We start from the raw sequence: 21,662 nt of genomic DNA on the forward strand, positions 1-21,662 counted from the left end.
ACCATCACACCCAGCTAATTTTTGTATTTTTAGTAGAGACAGGGTTTCATCATGTGGTCTAGGCTGGTCTCGAACTCCTGACCTCAGGCGAGTTGCCCACCTCAGCCTCACAAAGTGTTGGAATCACAGGCAACATCCCTTTACGTTAAAAACTCTCAATAAACTAGATACTGAAGGAACATACCTCTGAATAATAACAGTCACATATGACAAACCCACAGCCAATACCATACTGAATAGGCCTGGTGGCGGGCACTGTAGTACCAGCTACTTGGAAGGCTGAGGGAGGAGGATGGCGTCAACCTGGGAGGCAGAGCTTGCAGTGAGCCGAGACTGTGCCACTGCACTCCAGCCTGGGCGACAGAGAGACTCCATAAAAGCTGGAAGCATTCTCTTTGAAAACTGGCACAAGGCAAGGATGCCCTCTCTCACCACTCTATTCAACACAGTATTGGAAGTTCTGGCAAGGGCAATCAGGCAGGAGAAACAAATAAAGTCTATTCACATAGGAAGAAAGGAAATCAAATTATCTTTGTTTGCAGAATACATAAACCCGTATTTAGAAAACACCATCCTCTCAACCCAAAAGCTTCTTAAGCTGATCAGCAACTTCAGCAAAGTCTCAGGATACAAAATCAATGTGCAAAAATCACAAGCATTCCTATGTACCAACAACAGGCAAGCAGAAAGCCAAATCATGAATGAACTCCCATTCACAATTGCTACAAAGAGAATAAAATGCCTAGAAATACAGCTAACAAAAAAGTGAAGGACCTCTTTAAGGAGAACTACAAATCAAAGAAATCAGAGAGGACACAAACAAATGGGAAAACATTCCATGCTCATGGATAGGAAGAATCAATACTGTGAAAAAGGCCATACTGCCCAATTTATAGATTCAATGCTATTCCAATTAAACTACCATTGACATTCTTCATAAAATTAGGAAAAACTATTTTAAATTCATACGGAACCAACAAAGAACCCGAATAGCCAAGACAATCCTAAGGAAAAGAACAAAACTGGAGAGGCATTACACTACCTGACTTTAAACTATACTACAAGACTACAGTGATTAAAACAGCACAGTACTGGTACAAAACCAGACACATAGACCAATGGAACAGAATAAAGAACTCAGAAATAAGACTACACAACTACAACCATCTGATCTTCTACATGCCTAACAAAAACAAGCAATGGGGAAAGATTCCTTCTCTTTTTTTTTTTTTTAAACTTTTTTTAAGTGGTGCTGGGAGAACTGGCTAGCCATATGCAGCAGAAAGTTGAAACTGGACCTCTTCCTTACACCTTATACAAAAACTAACTCAAGATGGATTAAAGACATAAATGTAAAACCCAAAACTAGAAAAACCCTAGAAGAAAATCTAGGCAATACCATTCAGGACGTTGGCATGGGCAAAGATTTCATGACAAAAACATCAAAAGCAATTTTGCAACAAAAGCAAAAATTGATAAATGGGATCTAATTAAACTAAAGACCTCTGCACAGCAAAAGAAACTATCATCAGAGTGAACAGACAACCTACAGAATGGGAGAAAAGCTTGGCAATCTATCCATCTGACAAAGGTTTAATATACATAGTCCACAAGGAATTTCAAATGAATATATAAGAAAAAAAACTGACAACCCCATTAAGAAGTGGGCAAAGGACATGAATAGACTCTTCTCAAAAGAAGACATTCATGTGGCCAACACACATACAAAACAAAGCTCAACATCACTGATTATGGAAATTCAAATCAAAACCACAGTGAGATACCATCTCATACCAGTAAGAATGGTGACTATTAAAATGTCAAGAAATGGCCAGGCACAGTGGCTCACGCCTGTAATCCCAGCACTTTGGGAGGCCAAGGAGGGTGGATTACTTGAGGTCAGGAATTAGGGATCAGCCTGGGCAATACGGTGAAACCCCATCTCCAACAAAAATACAAAAAATTAGCCAGGTGTGGTGGTGCACACCTGTAGTCCCAGCTACTTGGGAGGCTGAAGCAGGAGAATAGCTTGGGCTGGGAAGATGGAGGTTGCAGTGAGCCAAGATCACATCACTGCACTCCAGCCTGGGTGACAGAGTGAGACTCCATCTCAAAAAATAAAAAAATAGAGGCTGGAAACGGTGGCTCATGCTTGTAATCCCAGCACTTTCAGAGGCCGAGGCGGGCAGATCACAAGGTCAGGCGGTCGAGACCATCCTAGCTAACACGGTGAAAACCCATCTCCACTAAAAATACAAAAAATTAGCCGGCCATGGTGGTGGGCACCTGTAGTCTCAGCTACTCAGGAGGCTGAGGCAGGAGAATCGTGTGAACCTGGGAGGCAGAGCTTGCAGTGAGCCAAGATTGTGCCACTGCACTCCAGCCTGGGCAACAGAGCAAGACTCCATCACCCCCAAAAAATATAAAAAATAAATAAATAAACAAATAAATAACAATAAATAAAAGGTCAAGAAACAACAGATGCTGGTGAGGTTGTGGAGAGAAAAGAACACTTTTATACTGTTGGTGGGAGTATAAATTAGTTCAACCATTGTGGAAAGCAATAGGGCAATTCCTCAAAGATCCAGAAGCAGAAATACCACGTGACCTAACAGTCCCATTACTGGGTATATTACCAAAGGAATATAAATCATTCCATTATAAAGATATATGCACGTGTATGTTCACTGCAGCACAATTCACAATAGCAAAGACATGGAATCAACTCGCATGCCCATCAATAATAGACCAGATAAAGAAAATGTGGCACATATATACCATGGAATACTATGCAGCCATAAAAGGGAATGAGATCATGTCCTTTGCTGGGACATGGATGAAGCTAGATGCTTTATCCTCAGCAAACTAATGCAGGAACACAAAACCAAACACTGCATGTTCTCACTTATAAGTAGGAGCTGAATAACGAAAACACACAGACACATCATGGGGAATAACACACACTGGGACCTGTCAGAAGGGCAGGGGGTGGGAGAGCATCAGGAAGAATAGCTAATGAATGCTGGGCCTAATACCTAGGGGATGGGTTGATGTGTGCAGCACCATGGCACATGTTACCTATGTAACAAACCTGCACAGCCTGCACATGTACTCCGGAACTTAAAAGTTGAAAAGAAAAATAGTACTGTACCAATGTTCATTTCTTCATTTTGGTAACTGAGCTTTGGAGGTAATTCTCCATGGGTCTCTTACATTTCTGTATGTTTTGTGAGTGAGACAAAAACCCTTTGTTCTGGACTATCTTTTCAAAGGTATCTACATGGTGAATAGCCTTGGAAGACAGGTAAGTTCTCCCTCTGGAAAAAGAGCAGGTTTACTTGCAACCCATTATAAAAAAAACTCAGGAACACACTAAGTTCAAGGTCCTTCAGCCAGGACGCAAACCCACTATGTGCACAGCATCTACCTAATTATCTCTGAAATCCCTGTAGGGGTTGGAGTGGGAGGGGAGAGCAAGGGAAACAACACAAACATGAAGCTCATATTCCCTATTGTGTCTTGAGTAATAAAGTCCTCTGTCTTTGGCCCAGGAATTTCGTGTCTTTTGCCAGCATCCATGAAACTGTGACAGGCTAACTTGTCCACCTGCAAGTAAGATAAATTCTCAGGCCCCTACAGTTCTATACAGTACTATGGTTATGCATAATAACCGTATTGAGTTATTGGGTAAAAGATATACAGGAACTCTCAGTACAATTTTTACAACTTTCAGTGAGACTAAAATTACTTCAAAACTAAAAGTTAAGAATAAAATCAATCAGTAGCTAAATACTAACTCTCCATGTCAAAAGAAAATAATAAGAATATAATAGTTGATATGGTTTGGCTGTGTCCCACCCAAATCTCATCTTCAATTGTACTCCCATAATTCCCACAAATTGTGGGAGTGCCCGTGGGAGATACTGAATCATCGGGGCAGTTTCCCTCATATTGTTCTCATGGTAGTGAACTAAGTCTCACGAGATCTGATGGTTTTATCAGGGGTTTCCGCTTTTGCTTCTTCCTTATTCTGTCTTTGCATGTTGCCATCCATGTAAGACGGGACTTGCTCCCCCTTGCCTTCTGTCATGATTGTGAGGCTTCCCTAGCCATGTGGAACTGTAAGTCCATTAAACCTCTTTCTTTGTAAATTGCCCAGTCTCCAGGATGTCTTTATCAGCAGCATGAAAACAGACTAATACAATAGTAATGGTGTCATCACTGCCACTATATAATTGATATATATTACATCAGGTTCTCTCAAAGAATTCATGGTTTGCTATAGCAACGGTAATTATTGCATTTTTTTCAGTGAGTTATTCTGGGGGCTTGCATTAAAAGATTCAATTTCAAGCACATTAAGTATCATATATATGCTTTGCTAACTACTTAGGTAACTGTGTATCATCAATTTCAATGACAATTGTGCTTTCCAGAATTCACTCTACTGGGGTGAGAGTGGAGTGACTCAGGAACAAATTACTCTCCTATGGCAAGGGAAGACTGTACTTAAATACCACAAAGATCTCATTACAAGGCAACTTGCTTTCAGGACAGTGTCATGACTTTTGCCACAAGAGTAATTATAATGAGATAAGCTTATTCATAAAACCAAGCAAAAAATAAAATAAAAATAAAAAAACTTAAAAAAAAATCATCTTCCAAGATAAGTATTAATAGTTACATTACCTCGCAAAAGTTATGTATACTTCCTGTATTAATTGCTTTCATGTACATTAATCTGATCCTATAAAGTAGGCTATTTGTTACAGATAAACAAAAGCACCAAGAATTCAAGTACTTCACCCAAAGTTGCACAGTTGATTAGTGCAGAGTTGGTAAAACAAAACCAATTCAGTTGTGTTCTTATCACTACTGAACAATATCTTATATTTTCTTTCTACTTTAATCATCCCATAATTCATTTCAAAATTAATATATTTTCTAATGGTTAAAATGGTAAATTGTATGTTTTATGTATTTTACCACAAAAAAGTTCTGAAGCTTTAAAAAACATATTTTACATGTTAACTAGAATTCACTTTTCTTTCATAAGTCAAGGCAAAGCATTCTCAGGCTCCTAAAATTAAATATAACTAACATTTATCGAGCATTTACCATACAAAAGGCACTGTTCTAAGCATTCTATTGTATTAAATCATTTGATCCTCTTAAGAACACTGTGAGGTAGATAAATATCATTGTCTCACTTTTACATTTGGCAAAGGTGAAATACAAAGATGTTCAGTAACTTGTTGTTCAATATCAGAGCCAGGATTTAAACCCAGGCAGCCTAACTTTAGTGTCCACTCATTACAATTCGCCTGCCAAAAAGGACTTAATAGACATTTTTCCAAAGAAGATATGCAAATGGCCAAAAGCATGAGATGTTCAACATTATTAGTCAGCAAAATATAAATCAAAACCACAACGAAATATCACTTCATGCTTCCTAAGATGGGCATAATAAAACGGATAACAGTAAGTGTTGGCAGGGATGTGGAAAAAACAGAAGGTGCATACATTGCTGGTGGAAATGTAGATGGTGCAGCTACTGTGGAAAGTAGCTTGACAATTCCTCAGAAAGTTAAACATAAAACCATATGACCCAACAATTCCACTCCTAGATAGTAACGGCAAAAACCACAATTGCTTTTGCAGCAACCTAAAATATATATTTTTAAAAACCTGAGAGCAGGAACTAGAACAGATTACTTGTATACCAACGTTCATTGCATCATTATTGACAATAGCCAAAAGATAAAAGCAACCCAAGTATTCATCAACAGATGAATGGATAATAGATCAACAAAATGTGGTTTAATACATACAATTCAGCCACAGAATTAAGTGAAATTTTCATTCATTGCTACAACATGGATGGATCTTGAAAACATTACGCTAGGTGAAATTAGTCAGACACAGATAGACAAATATACGATTCCACTTAAATCTAGAACAGGTAAATCCACAGAAACAAAAAGTAGAATAGAGGTTACCAGGGACTGAGGGGAGGGAAAAATAGGATATTATAGTTTAACGGACAGAGTTTATGTTGGGATGATGAAAAAGTTTGGAGTATAAATTGTGGTGATGGCTACACAACATTATATATTTAATGTCACTAAACTGTACACTTAAATGGTTACAATGATAAATATTATGTCATGTAAATGTTACCACAATTTTTAAAAAAAGAATTAGACTGTCAAATAACTTGTCTACATAAACAAACAAATCAGAGACATTTGTATCAGGTCAATTTCTCTACTCTTTGCAAGGTCAACAGGCTCAATACGTAACTTTTCAACTAGGTTTCCAATAGTGAAAAATGAAGAAAAGCAAACAATAAATTCAGCAGAAAAAAAAAAAAAACCAACCCCTCTCTCTCTCTCTTTAAGAGATGGGGTCTTACTCTGTCACCCAGGCAAGAGTGCAGTGGCACCTTCTTACCTTACTGCAGCCTTGAACTCCTGGGCTCAAATGATCCTCCCACCTCAGCCTCCCAAAATCTGCCTTTCTAACATAAAAGTGAAAAGCCAGCAACAGGAATGAGAATCTCATCACAGACAGATAAAGAATTCAGGAGATACAGGCTTGACTTTAAAAAATACGATAATTTAAAAATTGCTCATCTCAAAATAATTAAAAATACCTATGACCAAAGGTAAAGGAAAAGAATCTTTAGATTAGAAAAAGGCAAAGAAACACCTCATGTAAATACTTATTATATGCAAGAAAACAAATGCAGTCACACTGTTCATTTAAGTATAATTCATCATTATGTGGTATAGCAATAAAAAGATGAACGTTAAAGCAGCTCTGCCTCTTGTTAGCCATCTGACTGTAAGAGTCTATAAAACGGAATAACACTATTTAAATCATAAGGTTGTCTCCTGTATTACACAAAAATGTAAAAGTACTTTGTAGCCTGTGAACTCTTTTCAAGTGATATCAAATTTTAGGCAAGACTATTTCTGAATATATTCTCTAACTACATAAGCACTAATAGAAACTATGAATTATTAATTTTGGGCAAATGAACTCAAGGAATTAATGTGCTTTTACAGTCTTTGAAGAAAACTTCTACCTAGCAGAGGGTAAAAGTATAATTCCTATTTTTCCTAGGGAAAATAAATCAAACACTTAGAAAGCTCTAATGTGGTTTTTAAAACTGGCCATTCCTCTTTGAAGACTTAATTAAGGTTATGAAAAAATTCCCTCTTGACATATATCACCTTTGCTCAACTTTGGACACACAATTAGCCTGCACAGTGATTTGTAAATCAGTCAGCTTTCCACATATATTATGAATGAACTATTTCAAAGAAAAAACATATTTTCTATACTAACAGGAAAGAACAAATTAATGTAATAATTTTCTCTTGAGAATACATCTTTAATATGTACAAAAATTAAGCTTCAGAATACCCAAATTTTTACCCTAAAAATTATCAATAATCTAGCCTATTTTAAATTTACCAAAATAGTTTTCTTTTCTGTTTCTTTTTTTTTTTTTCTTGAGACACAGTCTCACTCTGTCGCCCAGGGTGGAGTGCAGTGGTGCAATCTCAGCTCACTGCAACCTCCGCCTCCCGGGTTCAAGAGATTCTCCTGCCTCAGCCTCCCAAGTAGCTGAGATTATAGGCGCTCACCACCACACCCGGCTAATTTGTTTGTATTTTAAGTAGAGATGGGGTTTCACCATGTTGGTCAGGCTGGTCTCGATCTCCTGACCTCGTGATCCACCCACCTCGGCCACTCAAAGTGCTGGGATTACAAGCGTGAGCCACCGCGCCCAGCCCAAAATAGTTTGTTTTCTAAGTGATGATACTGATTCAACAGTTTCAGTTATTCTACATTAACTACCCTGGGAATTACCACTTTTCACTTTTCCCACCAAATTTAAAGACTGATTTACCAGTTGCTCAGTCAGACAACCACAATGATGTACAGGAGACACAGAATCAAAACATAAATGCCTATGAGGGGCCAGCAGTTAACCACTAATGAGTTAAACAGGAATGACTAGGAGCTACGGTGACCTGGAGAGATCATGCCCAATATAAGGGCACAGCTAATAATACTGAGCTTAACCAAGTGCTGCTCAGGAAGGTGGTCTCTGAAGCTGTCAGATCTTCCCACTGTCAACAAAAGCCAGAAATCTGAATTTTTATACAAAACATCTTGATTTTGAACTATTAGCTACTAATTTAAAAGCTGACAAAACACAGTTCAAAGCAAAACATCTGTAGACTGCCAGTTTGTGACTCATGCATTCTTCTTAAACACCTGCAGTCTTCCCTTCTCTCTCTCCTTCCCTGACTTTATCTCTCTGTTTCTCTCTTATGATGTTCCCCCCATCACTTTTTCCTCCAGAATATCCAAGCCTAAAGAATAAGGAAAAGGTTATGATATGTGGAATTAAAAAGCCAGAGAAAATACTAAAACTCAGCATCCTTTTACTAACTTAAAAAGCCTGAAAATCTTGCAGTGTTAGTGATGCCATTTCAACTGGTGACAATACCTACTGTACAAACAAAATCTTAATGCTTCTTCAGCAAGGAGCCTGGAGTGAGATCAAGTACTTGCATGAGCTAGGGAGCCAAGTGGACTGGAGCTAGAGACCCAGTTCTGCTACTTGCCTGTTACCTCTATTTCCTCATCATTTAAAAGCAAACAGTAGCCGGGCACAGTGGCTCTCACCTGTAATCCCAGTACTTTGGGAGGCTAAGGCAGGCTGATGACCTGAGGTCAGGAGTTCGAGACCAGCCTGACCAACAGGGAGGAAACCCTGCTTCTACTAAAAATACAAAACCTAGGCTGGGCGCAGTGGCTTATGCCTGTAATACCAGCACTTTGAGAGGCCAAGGCAGGCAGATCACCTGAGGTCAGAAGTTCGAGATCAGCCTGACCAACATGGAGAAACCCCGTCTCTACTAAAAATACAAAAGTAGTTGGGCATGGTGGTGCATGCCTGCAATCCCAGCTACTCAAGAGGCTGAGGCAGGAGAATCATTTGAACCTGGGAGGCAGGGGTTACAGTGAGCTGAGATCAGGCCATTGCACTGCAGTCTGGGCAACAAGAGCAAAATTCTGTCTTAAAAAAAAAAAAAAAACTTAGCCAGGCATGGTGGCGGGCACCTGTAGTCCCAGCTACTCGGGAGGCTGAGGCAGGAGAATGGCTTGAACCTGGGAGGCGGAGGTTGCAGTGAGCCGAGATTGCACTACTGCAATCCAGCCGGGGTGACAGAGCAAGACTCCATTTCAAAAAAAAAAAAAAGCAGCAATCTAAACAAGAACTAAATAAAATATTATCATATATAAAATACCTAGGCCTGGTATGTGCCTGGTGTTTAGTAAAAGGGTGTTAAATATGTAGAAATGGTTTATTACAATTCTTACAGCTTGTTACTTTTGAAAAGAAACCACTGAAGACATAAAAACTTCCATCTCAGGGTCTGATTCAGTTTGTGTGCCTGCTCTCCCTGCTGTTTCTTCCCTAAAACAGGCTTTTAAACACACTGTTTTTAGACATTATTCCATTATTCCTATGACCAATGATTTGCAAGTGGTTTATGACTCATCCTCAAATGCACAGTGGTATCTGCAGAAGATACAAAAGTACAATTAAGATGACTAAAATATTTCTGGAATGAGGCCCTAATTCTACCCAGTCAAGCTTGTATCCTTTTATCACCATCCAGTTGCTTTTTTTTATAAAATGAAAAAGTATAAATTATACAGCAAAAGTCACCTACAAAAGTCAAACTTGTCACCACCTTTCAAATATAAAAATATTACTGTGGCTGGCTTGTTGGGTTATAGAGCATTAGGCCCAAACTCCCTGACATAGTTTATTTTGCCCTTTCTGAGGCAACCACCACTAATCTCTGCAGCCTTGTCTTTCACCACTCCATCCCTTCTCCCAAACTCTCCAAATACACTATACATTCTATACACTAAACTCTCATACATACTGTTCCCTCAACCAGAGCTCACTTTTTCCTCCCTCAAGCCCTCCCCCAGCCAGTCTCTTCCCTAATTAATCCTAAATATTAGAATCCAGGTTAAATATTTTGTTATGTCCTTCAGTCTCAGCTTACATGTCACTTCCAAGATTTCCCAGATCTTTTCCTCATCTCCACCACACAAACTTAAGGTTACAAGCACCTTTCTATATGTTCCGATAACACCTCACGTATACACACCTAAGAAAGAAGCTGACAGTGTAGAATTCAACAAGAAAAAGACCACATGCTTACGTGCATTTTACATATATACACATATATACATACATATACACACGAACATTACATTTTATTTCTTAACAAAATTAAAGACTCTAGTAAAATCTCAGAAGCACTACTTGGTGAACACGCACCCTTTCGCCTTCTGACTCTTACTCCATGACGGCCTAATTTCGAAGACTGCCGAAGGATATCAAACACATATAAAAAGTGTTTCAATCTTTCCAATCTGATGTCATATAATTTAAATAAGATGTTTAAATTAGCAAACTGATTTTAACCTGAACAAAGTTATTTTACAAATGCTTTTACTTTGAAAAATTCAGAAAACACTTTTTGCTGTTTTCTTCAGAGCCTCAAAAATTTGATGTTTGTCAAACTCTTTTTGAATACATTCTCTACTACGTATAAGTATGCATATAACAAAAGTTTCACTGTGCTTCATTACCTATAATTTGAAAAAGCTGCCCTACATCATCGGCTATTTAATCTGAGGGCTTCCCATTTAAATAGATATGCCACTTTCCACTAGATCCTGATCTACAGGAGAACTGAAGTCATCTCTTTTTCTTCTTTGTATTTCATAGTCTGTCACACTGTCTGGAAGTAGGGTCTCCAAAAATATTTGTTGAACTGAATTTTACCAAGTAGTTCAACAAATCTTTTGTGCACCTACCATGTCCCATGACCCTCATCCTTCTTATTTTATCTCAAATAACGCTAAAGATACATACTCTGGGGAGATCAACCAAGACTTTGTCTTTATCTGAAAAAAAATAATGTTACATGTTCGGGAATGGGGGATAGGAAAGGTATTCTAAGAGGTAAATGGAATACAGGCAGGTTTTGTACATAGAGGACAGAATACATTTAGAGAACCTATATCCTGCAATAATAAACTACAAGTTTGGGATCTTTTAAAGAATATTCCACTCATATTGAAGATATGTTATATTTCTAACGAGCAAGATTCTGCTGTCAATCCACTTTATGTGTTTTAACTGTGATACGACTATGCCACTTAAGTATGACTGTGTAACTATACTACAAGTATCATTGTCATCACCCCTTATTTCCCTACCTGACGCTTAAGTTTCTTGGAAACAGAAATGATGTCTGCTCATCCCATGACACGCGCAATATATTGCAGGAAGTAAGGTTAAATAATCATGAACCTGGAGAAAGGGCTTCTTCCTAGGTAGCTGTGCCCTGCATTTCCGAGATTTCCAACGTGCACCCGCCAACTCCGCCGCCCTAAGCGCAGAGCTGCCCGAGCCGCCGACACCCCGACAGGGGGCGCCGCAGCCTCCTCCAAAAGCCGCTGCCGGCTGCAGTCCCCGCCCCCGGCCCCGCGGTCACCTGCAGCGGCTGCACTCGGGCCTCCGTTTGGCCGGCTCCACCGGCAGCTCCCACAGCCCGTCCGCACTGTCGTCGTCCGCCTCTGCGCCCAGGGCAGCCGTCGCCGGCACTGGGCCGCCCTCCTGCCGCTCCTTGGCGTTCGGCGTCTGAGACCTTGAGGCCCCAGGAGGCCGCGCGACGGGCTCCTGGAGTATTCGCGCCTCTTTCTGCGATTCCATGGCGGACACTCCGGTCAGGCCGTGGCATCGAAGCCCGGCTACCGCCAGGGGGCGCCACACGCTGGAGAAACCGGCCCGCGTCGCGTAGCGCCATGCACGCACGCCACGTACAGGGGGCGGGTCTCCGAAGTCCAGTCTCGAGGTTCCACCCTGCCGCTGGGAAGGAACGAGCCGATTGGCCCGTGCCCAGTGGGACCGGGTAGAAAGTGTGGGCAGTGTTGGAGTGCTGGTGAGGTTAAGTATCCTCACTGGGAGAGATAAGGGAAACCTCCCCGAGAGCACCCCAGTACGAAGCCCGAATTTAACCCGCTTAAAAGTTAAAATAAAATGGAATTCTGCATTTTCTGCCCTGGAATGGCAGTTTAAGAATATGCAGGATTTCCACAGTGCATGCATCGCAGTTGCAGCAGCTGATGTACTTAGTATTTAAAGGCCAACAAAAGGAGAGGTTATATCCACTGGAAACTACTCACAGCTGGTCCGTTTCATTATGTGAATTTCCTGCTCTTCTATGTCTTGTACTAATAAGATAATCAAGCACACTATTTTACACTGGACACCAAATATTTCTTAAATTAGCTTTTTAGATTGTCCCGGATCAGGAAGCAATAGGAGAGCTGGCCTGGGGTACCAATAGGTTTTATGTATGAGGAAACAAGCCCTTGAAAGGTAACCTTGCCCAGTATTCACAACTACCGGATACGGCAGTATAGCACAGTAGCTGTTTTTTAAAAGCCAAAATGAAATCTATGTTAGAAGGAAGGCAGAAATGCTTTTTACCCAAGATGAGTGTCGAATTCCTTTTATTTATTAATGCTTTGTGTTACTTCCAGCAGTACACAACATTTAAACAGAGAATTAAGCTTAGTTTTCATCAATCATGTGAATTAAGTTTAGGAATCACAATTGTCTTAACTCTATAGTTGTAATAGGTTAAATGTGAAGCAAAGTAGACAACACAGTAATAAAGCAAATACTGTATTTCTTAAATGTTTATTTCACTTTTAGATTTTTCAGTCATCTTAAAATCAAGTTTGTGAAGAAAATACCATGCTGTTGTTTTCAACTATCGTACATTCTTTTCCCTCGGAAATAGCACCTCTCTTTTCCTTTGGAGCATCCTATTTGAGAGACAGAAAAGGCTGAAACACCCAGCTGGTGATGGGTGTAGAGTGGGAGAAAGAAAGCAATTATGCTGTTTGGAATTGGAGGATAAACAAAACCCAGAAACTGTAGGGAAGGAGGTGAATCAGAAAATTCATCTTGGCTGCAGATTTAGGTTGGGGAACCAGTTCTTTAACTTCCAAAATTAAATTCTCATGTGACTTATCTTTAAACGAAAGGAAGCTGCTCATCTTTAATTTCAAGAGGTGAAATGTGCTCAAGTCATGTAAGATCCCTCGACTCCCAGTTGTGTGGTGTGAGAAGACAGATGATAAGGAAAAAAAACTTTTTATCTAAGGAATGCAAGCAGTCATGTCTCACTCTCTCTTGAGCTAAATAATTACCTCTTGAAGCCACTTGCTATGCAAGCCCTAGACTGACACCAAGTAGCCATAAAATGCCATATACCCTATAGTTCAACCACATGTATAGCCAATCACTAACCAATGTTATTTCTGCAAATAAATGACATTTCCTGAAAAATAACTTTTGTAATGCCCCCCTCTGCTGATTCATTCTCTTTTCTTTAAAAACTCCAGCCCATTTGTTTCTCCATAGCACTCTCCACGGCAACCTGGAAATATGTCTTAGGCTGCAGTCCTCAACCTTGGCCCAAATAAACTCTCTATATTAATTTTGCCTCTCCTCCTTCCTTTTAGGTTGATGTGAGCCTACTTATTTTGGGCTTCCTTTTTAACACCCCATATCAGATTATTGGCTTTACCCTTCAAAGTATTCAAAATCCAAACATTTATCTTGCCTACTACTTCTGCCCTGGTTCAAGCCCCCATCATCTCTTACATAGAATATTGCCAAAGACCTAAATGGTCTCCTGCTCCATCTCTTCTCCTTATTAAGAAAATTCCCTACAAGTCCATGGTAGAATCAAAGAAAGCTTCCATCCAGGCAGGACACAGAGTTGAGAAAGGAGAGCCATTTTTCTCTATGGGAAGCAAGAAATTCAGCCAATATCCAGGTTTGTGAACAATGACCTTCAGAAGCCTGAGGAAACTTTCAGGTGAGGTTACTACCTTGGGGCAGACCCAGGTATCAGACCATCAGTGACTCAGCTTCTGGGAAGTGCCAAGGCACCAGAAAGGGGAGTAAGATACCCTTTATAGAATACAGCCAACTTACTAGTGTCAAGATGTATTGAGGTGTTAATGTATGTTTTGTTTGTCTCCCAACTTCAGGTAGAAAACCAGACTTATATGCTCCTTTGCCTCAGGGGACTTTGGGTAGTAAAGACTGAGGACAATCTTAGGACCATGCCTGGGAAAAGGACCATCCTGGGAAAAGGAGATCCTGTTACTGGTAGAGGAAAGGGCCTCGGTAGTGTAAGGGATTGAATATCCTGCCAGGCCTGCAGTATGAGGATTCAGCATTGTATAAGATTTGATTTATATGAGATAAAAACGTGATATTTCCTGCTGTATTCATTTTCTATCACTGTGAAACTACTAACCACAAATTTAGTGGTTTTCTCCTTTTTTTTTTTTGAGATGGAGTCTCGCTCTGCTGCCCAGGCTGGAGTGCAGTGGCGCGATCTGGGCTCACTGCAACCTCTGCCTCCTGGGTTCAAGCGATTCTCCTGCCTCAGCCTCCCAAGTAGCTGGGACTACAGGCTGCGCACTACCACACCCAGATAAATTTGTATTTTTAGTAGAGACGGGATTTTACTGTGTTGATCAGGCTGGTCTTGAACCCCCGACCTCAGGTGATCCACCCGCCTCGGCCTCCCAAAGTGCTGGGATTACAGGAGTGAGCCACTGCGCCCAGCCACTTATTTTTCTTTTAAGTGAAAACCAAGTTTATTAGGAAAGTAAAGGAATAAAGAATGGCTACTCCTTAGGCAGAGCAGCAGCTTAGGCTGCTCCACCAAGAATAGTTATTTTTTGATTATATATTAAACAAGGGGTAGATTATTTATGAGTTTTCTGGGAAAGGGGTGGGCAATTTCCAGGACTGAGGGCTCCTCCCCTTTCCAGACCATATAGGATTACTTCCTGACGTCGCCTTGGCATTTGCAAACTGTCATGGTGCTGATGGGAGTGTCTTTTAGCATGCTAATGCATTATAATTAGCATATAATGACTGCTGAGGACGACCAGTGGTCACTTTCTTGGCCACATTGGTTTTGATGCGATTTGACCAGCTTCTTTATCACGTTTATGACCTGTACCTTGTGCTTTCCTCCTGTCTCATCCTGTGGATTAGAATGCCTAACCTCCTAGGAATGCAGCTCAGTAAGTCTCAGCCTTATTTTACCCAGCCCCATTCAAGATGGAATTGCTCTGGTTCAAACGCCTCTGATATATTTTCCACCTCCCTTTTATAGGAGAACCCTTAATGCTAAGCGTTGTAGAGGGACAAAGATCCATCTTCTGTAGCTTCTTCAGGCTGAATAGGGGTGATGATATTCTTGCCTGACTACTAGGATCTCTTGTATTTGGGGTAGAGAGGAGCTCAATCAGAAAGCATCGGTATGGTGAGGGCCATCCATAACTCTGACAAAAGGCGATATCTGGAAGATTAATAAGTGTTTGCTTTAAGATAACATTGAGTAAACTTATCCTGAATTCTCACATGGAGAGTACAGCAGCAATATATTCCACAATAGTAAAGCAAAATAAGCAAAATTATCCCAAGTAAACTAGATAAAAAAGCTTTCCATGAACTGGGCAATTTGAAACCAAGCTGATATAGTGTCACTACCTGATTCCAGTATATGCCCAGAATTAAAATATTGATCTAGATTTTTACATTATCCATCCCCCTTGTTTCGTTTGAGAAGCAGCCAGAGATCACTGATTGGTTCACAGGGATAAGCAGTCAGTCTAAATTTCAGGGAAAAAAAAATTCTCAAAAACAACTGATGAGGTTAGAATCTAATAACAATTGTACCATAGTTCTTGAAACATAGTTTTTCTCTCTTCAGTCTCCCATTTTTACTAAATACAAATTATGGTAAACTGATTTGCCTTATTATACTTGGCCTGATTATTTGTATAAAGTGCAGCAAGAAGAATTATTTGCCACATAGGTTTATTTTAATTGGCTTTGATGGGACTTTTATTCCATCAAAGAAATCTTAGATAAGACTTTTTTTAAAAGCCCAACCCAGCTATGGGATTGTGCTGTCAAATACCTATAAGTTGGGTAAGTTCCTTTTCTCTTGAAGTCCCAAGATAATCTGGGGCTCCTGGGCCTGTCAAAAACTGACATTCTTTACTTATCACCAGTCCAAAACTCTATACAGGTACTATATAGACAAGGTATGAGGTGAGGCCAGTTTCCCAAGAGGCTTTTATTGGCTTTGTAAGTCAAATTTGATTCCTTAAAAGAAAGCATACCATTCCAGTCAAAACCTTGGTAAGGTAACCAGTGTCTCCAATTGTGTCCTATTACAAAAGAAAACAGAACTTATTGCACTTATGCAAATAACTATATTGCCATAAGTTAAGAATGCTCTCAAATAATTTCCAATTCTGGACAAATCAGGTAGAGATAAATAAATATACTCCAAATTTTGTTTGCAGGTATAAACTTTACTCAATTGTTAAAAGCTGTAAGTAGCTTGAAAGTTTTCTTGGCTCTGAAAAACAAAACAAAAGATCAGCAACGTTTTAAGCAAAAAAGTCAAAAAGATTACTCAGTCTTCTATTAGTTCAGTCTATGCAATTAACTCCTGTTCTGCATGATATTCATGAACATTTCAGCTCTCCATGAGAGTCCTGAAAGTTTTTTCTTCTACTCTAATGTTACAATATCCAAAGTTATTAGAAATGTGCACTTAAGAGCACCTATCAAAGTCCTATAGCTGATTTATAAACCATCTTTTGAAGAGGATCAAAATAAGACAATTGTCTGTGGATGACAAAGTCTTAGGACAGCCACTATTAAAAACCACAATTGAAAAGAAAATTTGGTTACTTCTGCGGCATACAACAATTTTACATAACAATTATAACTATTAATAACATACACTAAGTCATATTAGAATTATAAGAGTTTACATGATTTTGGAATACATACCAATTACATTTATACAAGTACAGCCTGAAGAAAGCCAAACATCATTTTCTATTTGACAACACTTCCTGTATGATTTTTATTTTTATTTATATTTTTGAGACAGAGTCTCACTCTGTCACCCAGGCTGGAGTACAGTGGTGCAATCTCAGCTCACTGCAACCTCTGCCTCCTGGGTTCAAGTGATTCTCCTGCCTCAGCCTCCCAAGTAGCTGGTATTACAGGCACACACCACCACACCCACCTAATTTTTGTGTTTTTAGTGGAGACAAGGTTTCACCATGTTGGCCAGGCTGGTCTCGAACTGCTGACCCCAGGTGATCCATCTGCCTCAGTCTCCCAAAGTGCTGGGATTACCAGTGTAAGCCACCATGCCTGGCTCTACATGATTTTTATACCAAATAAGCCAAATATGTCTCTGTAAAACTTTAGGGGACCTAATATCTAAAAGATTAATTGGGTCAGAAAAAGACATAATTTAGAGTATGATTTTGGAAAGTTTGTCAGACATCAAAGGTTTAAAACACAATATCACAAAATAGAATCCCAGGCCACCATAAGTTATTCATTCAGGCAAAATGATGACTTAAAAATATTTTTAAAGGCAAAAACTTTTATTCATTAAGAGGGAAGACTTAGCTTTCTAAACAATCTGAGTCTTTTTTTTCTTTCCTTTCTTTTTCCTATATTTTATTTAAAAGGCAAACAAAAATCTTTCCTTTTTCTTTGATAGTATGTGAAAATCTTGTTCAAGAGAGAAAGCCAAATTTTACCCTTTGCATTAGTGTACTATTAATGTCAACCCCAATCTTTAATAAAACTGTACAGACAAATCTATCTAATTTTCATGTCTGGCCATAAGGTAAGATTCTCATAAACCTTTTATAAATCTTTACAAATTTTTGTTAAAGAACAGATTAGTGCTATTAGAAAAACCTGTTGTGCTTTTATTCCAATGTTCAAATTATGAAAAAACTGAATACCCTTTTAACTTTAGCCAATATGTTCACACATAGAATTTCTTTTACAAGATTAATCTTTCACAAACCTTCCACAACTTACTGAAACCTTCAGCTTTATTCTACTTAACTTAAAACAATCCTTTAACCCTTTAGGCACACACAAAAAAACTACATTCCCATGACATAATCTTTTTTTTTTTTTTTTTTTTTTTTTGAGATGGAATCTCGCTCTGTCGCCCAGGCTGGAGTGCAGTGGCACAATCTTGGCTCACTGTAAGCTCCGCCTCCCAGGTTCACGCCATTCTCCTGCCTCAGCCTCCCAAGTAGCTGGGACTACAGGCGCCCGCCACTACACCCGGCTAATTTTTTTTGTATTTTTAGTAGAGACAGGGTTTCACTGTATTAGCCAGGATGGTCTCAGTCTCCTGACCTCATGATCCACCTGTCTCGGCCTCCCAAAGTGCTGGGATTACAGGTGTAAGCCACTGCACCCGGCCGACATCTTATAATCTTTTATAAAAAACACATTTCACTTTCCTTACACATCTTGCATGTAAAGCTGTTTTTATTTTCAAGATTAGTAAAGTCATGTGAACTAAAAGGCATTACAGTTTTTACTTTTCTGACAAAATATATGAGTTAAGCATGTATTATTTTTAAAACAAATAAAGCTCTTTCATATGTAAACATCACATACACAGCCAGGCACGGTGGCGGGCGCTTGTAATCCTAGCTACTCAGGAGGCTGAGGCAGGAGAATTGCTTGAACCCAGGAGGTGGAAGTTGCAGTAAGCCGAGATCATGCCATTGCACTCCAGCCTGGGTGACAGAGCAAGACTCCATCTCAGGGGTAAAAAAAGATAAATAAATAAACATCACACACACATCACATATAAATATAGACAGAAGAAGATCCAGTAATTTTAAGATCTTTCATTTGCCAGTTTTTTAATTGCTGACTCCAGGGTGGAGCCCTTGGGAGGAACAGGGCCAGGAAAACATGAAGTTTCTATGGCCTAATAAGCAGGCCCAGCTGAAAGGCAAAACATCCCTCAAAATTAAGGGTCTCCTTTTTTACCAGATCCTGCATCCCAAAGAAAGAGAAATGCTATGGAATAAGACAGTGCAGTAATTTTTGCCATGCATTTCATTGCAAAGCAATACAAAACCAATCAGCCCATTCTGTGATTAGCCCATCTTTCATGAGAGTCTTATCTCTCAGTAGGGAGTAGGGACATTTTCATTTCTTTTAGGTAGCCGAAGGCATGCTTCTCTAATCCAAACACGCAAAGAGCTATCTCCCCATAACTACCTATCTGGTTATTATACACCAAAGCTCTCTCATAGTGCGAAGTAATTTCTGCTTCCCCCTAAAGTCAAAACCATGAGATAAGGCAATGCAAAACAGAACAGAGCTTTAGATTTTGAGAAGGATTTATCTGCTTTCAATTCCAGGGGTTTCATGAGGAAAACAGAGGTTTTTCCCAAAACAGTGTCTGTGGTGCCTCCTCTGTTTTTCCCAAGGAGTCCCAGGCTGTTAAAGCTTGAATATCCACTTTTAAATAAGCTGACTTTTAACCATAGTGCTCTTTAAAAAATCTTTTTAAGTCTCTTATTACATGACTTTAGCCAGGCCAAACAGCCAATATTTTTGTGCTCAGAGAAAGGAAAATTCAAGACAGTTAGTAGAGGGGAAGAGAATCAACAAATAGTGAAGGTCACACAGACAAACCAGAAAGGACTCATTCCCTAAGCCAGGAATTGAACCCTGAACCTCGGCCACCATTAAGAAAAGATGAAGCCTTAACCACTAAACTACAGCACTGGGCAGTTTCTGATGCTTTTTCCCAGAAGGAGCCTAAAGCAGCCAATTTTGTGCTTGCAATGGGTTTTAACTGCTCAAGACAATTTTTAGAGCTAACTATGACATGAACCCCAAAATTCCTGTTCCCTGGAAGGGGGAGACCAAGCAAAAGTACTGCCACATAGTTACAAGGTCAGGTTCCCAAGGACATTTGTCAATGTGTGGTCTCTGAGCAAGATGTTTGTCCTGAGTAACAGAAAAGAAAGGGAAAGGAAAGGGAGAAAAGCATTGCCTGAGACAGGGTGGGGAAGGCAAGGCACTCAGGGAGGCCAGAGAAAGACCCACCCAATGCAGTGACACTGAATCAAAAGTTCAGGCAGCCACTTTTCAGTTGAAGAGGGATCTTTTCTAGCAGCCCCATCAGCTCTAAAGTTTCTCCCTTTGGGGAGGAAAAAGCTCCCCATGCCCTACGGTCCTGTACATGACTAACCCTGTCACCCATAGCCTTCAGCAAAGAATGCAAGGCAGATTAATCCGAAGAGAATAGTGGTTAACTTCCCATAATACCAAATCTATTTTTAACCAAAAGGGACTTTACTGAGAGGGTGGCCCCTAACCCCCTAAATCTTCGGAAGGAGTCTAACCTTCCTAAGTGCAGCCTTGACCCCAAGTTTGGTCAAGCATCCTTGCCTTTTATTAAGAGGGGCTTTTAACCCACTCTGTCTTAGGAGAGACTCTAACTCCCCTAAGTTGGGCCTCTAACCCAATCCTATCCTTTACCCAGTTACCCCACCACTCACCCAAAGTCAGCCAATCCGTGCTGCAGTCTGTTTCCTTTGAGTCCAGGGTCTCCTCTTTGGGGTTCATCAGGAAGATGTTACCGGAAAGGGGTCCTGATCCAGACCCTAAGAGGGAGTTCTTGGACCTCACACAAAGAAGAGTTTGAGGCAAATTCATAGAGTAAAGTGAAAGCAAGTTTACTAGGAAAGTAAAGGAATAAAGAATGGCTACTCCATAGGCAGGGTAGTCAATTTAGTGGCTTTTTAACAGATACTTTTTTTCCTCCACCCCCTCCTACCAACATACATTATTTATCTTACAACTCTGTATGTCAGAAATCTGACATACATCCCACAGGACTAAAATCTAGATATTGGCAGTCTGGATTCCCTTGGAGGCTCTAAGGGATAATCTGTTTTCTTGCTTATTTAGGTGTTGGCAGAATTCAGTTCCCTGTGGTGGTTATTTTCTTGCTGATTGTCAGCTAAAGGCTAGTCTCAGCTTCTAGAGGTAACCCATGTTCTCTGGCTCATGGCCCGCATCCTCCATCTGTGAAGCCAGCAGGGGCAGGTTGAGTCCTTCTCATGTTCGGAATCTCTCCTGCCCCTTTTTCCATCACATCTTTCTAACAAACTCTCTGCCTTCCTTTTCCACTTCCGTTTCTAGCCAGATAATCCAGGATAGTCTCCGTATGTTAAAATCAAATGGTTAGCAAACCTAATTCCCTTTTGCTGTGAAGTAGCATACTCACAAGGCTTTATACCAGAGGACAAAGATCACAGGGCTCAAAATTCTGCCCACCATAAATTTGCTCACTGGAGCTCCTGCTTGCAAATTCATACAAACTACGTATGAAAAAAATGGAAATACATATACCAGAAAATTCAATATTTCTATCAAGATACTGAGATTAAAGGTCTGAGTGTGTTTTTCTTATATCTTACAAATATTCTACACAATGACATGTAAATACTATTTTTAGAAGAAGAATATGGAACATTAACTAGACACCAAAATCTAACAATGGTCTGATTATTACTAAGTTATATAAGTAGAAGATAGTTTCTATTAATTCCATTATTTGGTTTACTTG

The 21,662-nt window shown here is 39.8% G+C and overlaps 1 protein-coding gene across 1 annotated transcript in view; it reads right to left on the bottom strand.

The window, feature by feature from the left end:
- The window catches only part of DTWD2 (DTW domain containing 2), a 158,653-nt gene extending 146,826 nt beyond the window's left edge, over positions 1 to 11,827 (bottom strand). The window contains exons 1-3 of the mRNA XM_011963675.1: positions 11,610 to 11,827; positions 9,805 to 9,813; positions 1,670 to 1,690 (exon numbers count right to left, since the gene is read on the bottom strand). Coding sequence (XP_011819065.1) covers positions 1,670 to 1,690; positions 9,805 to 9,813; positions 11,610 to 11,827 — 248 coding nt within the window. The remainder of the gene's footprint in view (positions 1 to 1,669; positions 1,691 to 9,804; positions 9,814 to 11,609) is intronic.
- Positions 11,828 to 21,662: the final 9,835 nt, after the last annotated feature.

This window comes from Colobus angolensis, unplaced genomic scaffold, assembly GCF_000951035.1.
Source record: "Colobus angolensis palliatus isolate OR3802 unplaced genomic scaffold, Cang.pa_1.0 Scaffold62, whole genome shotgun sequence".
Classification (NCBI taxonomy): domain Eukaryota; kingdom Metazoa; phylum Chordata; class Mammalia; order Primates; family Cercopithecidae; genus Colobus; species Colobus angolensis.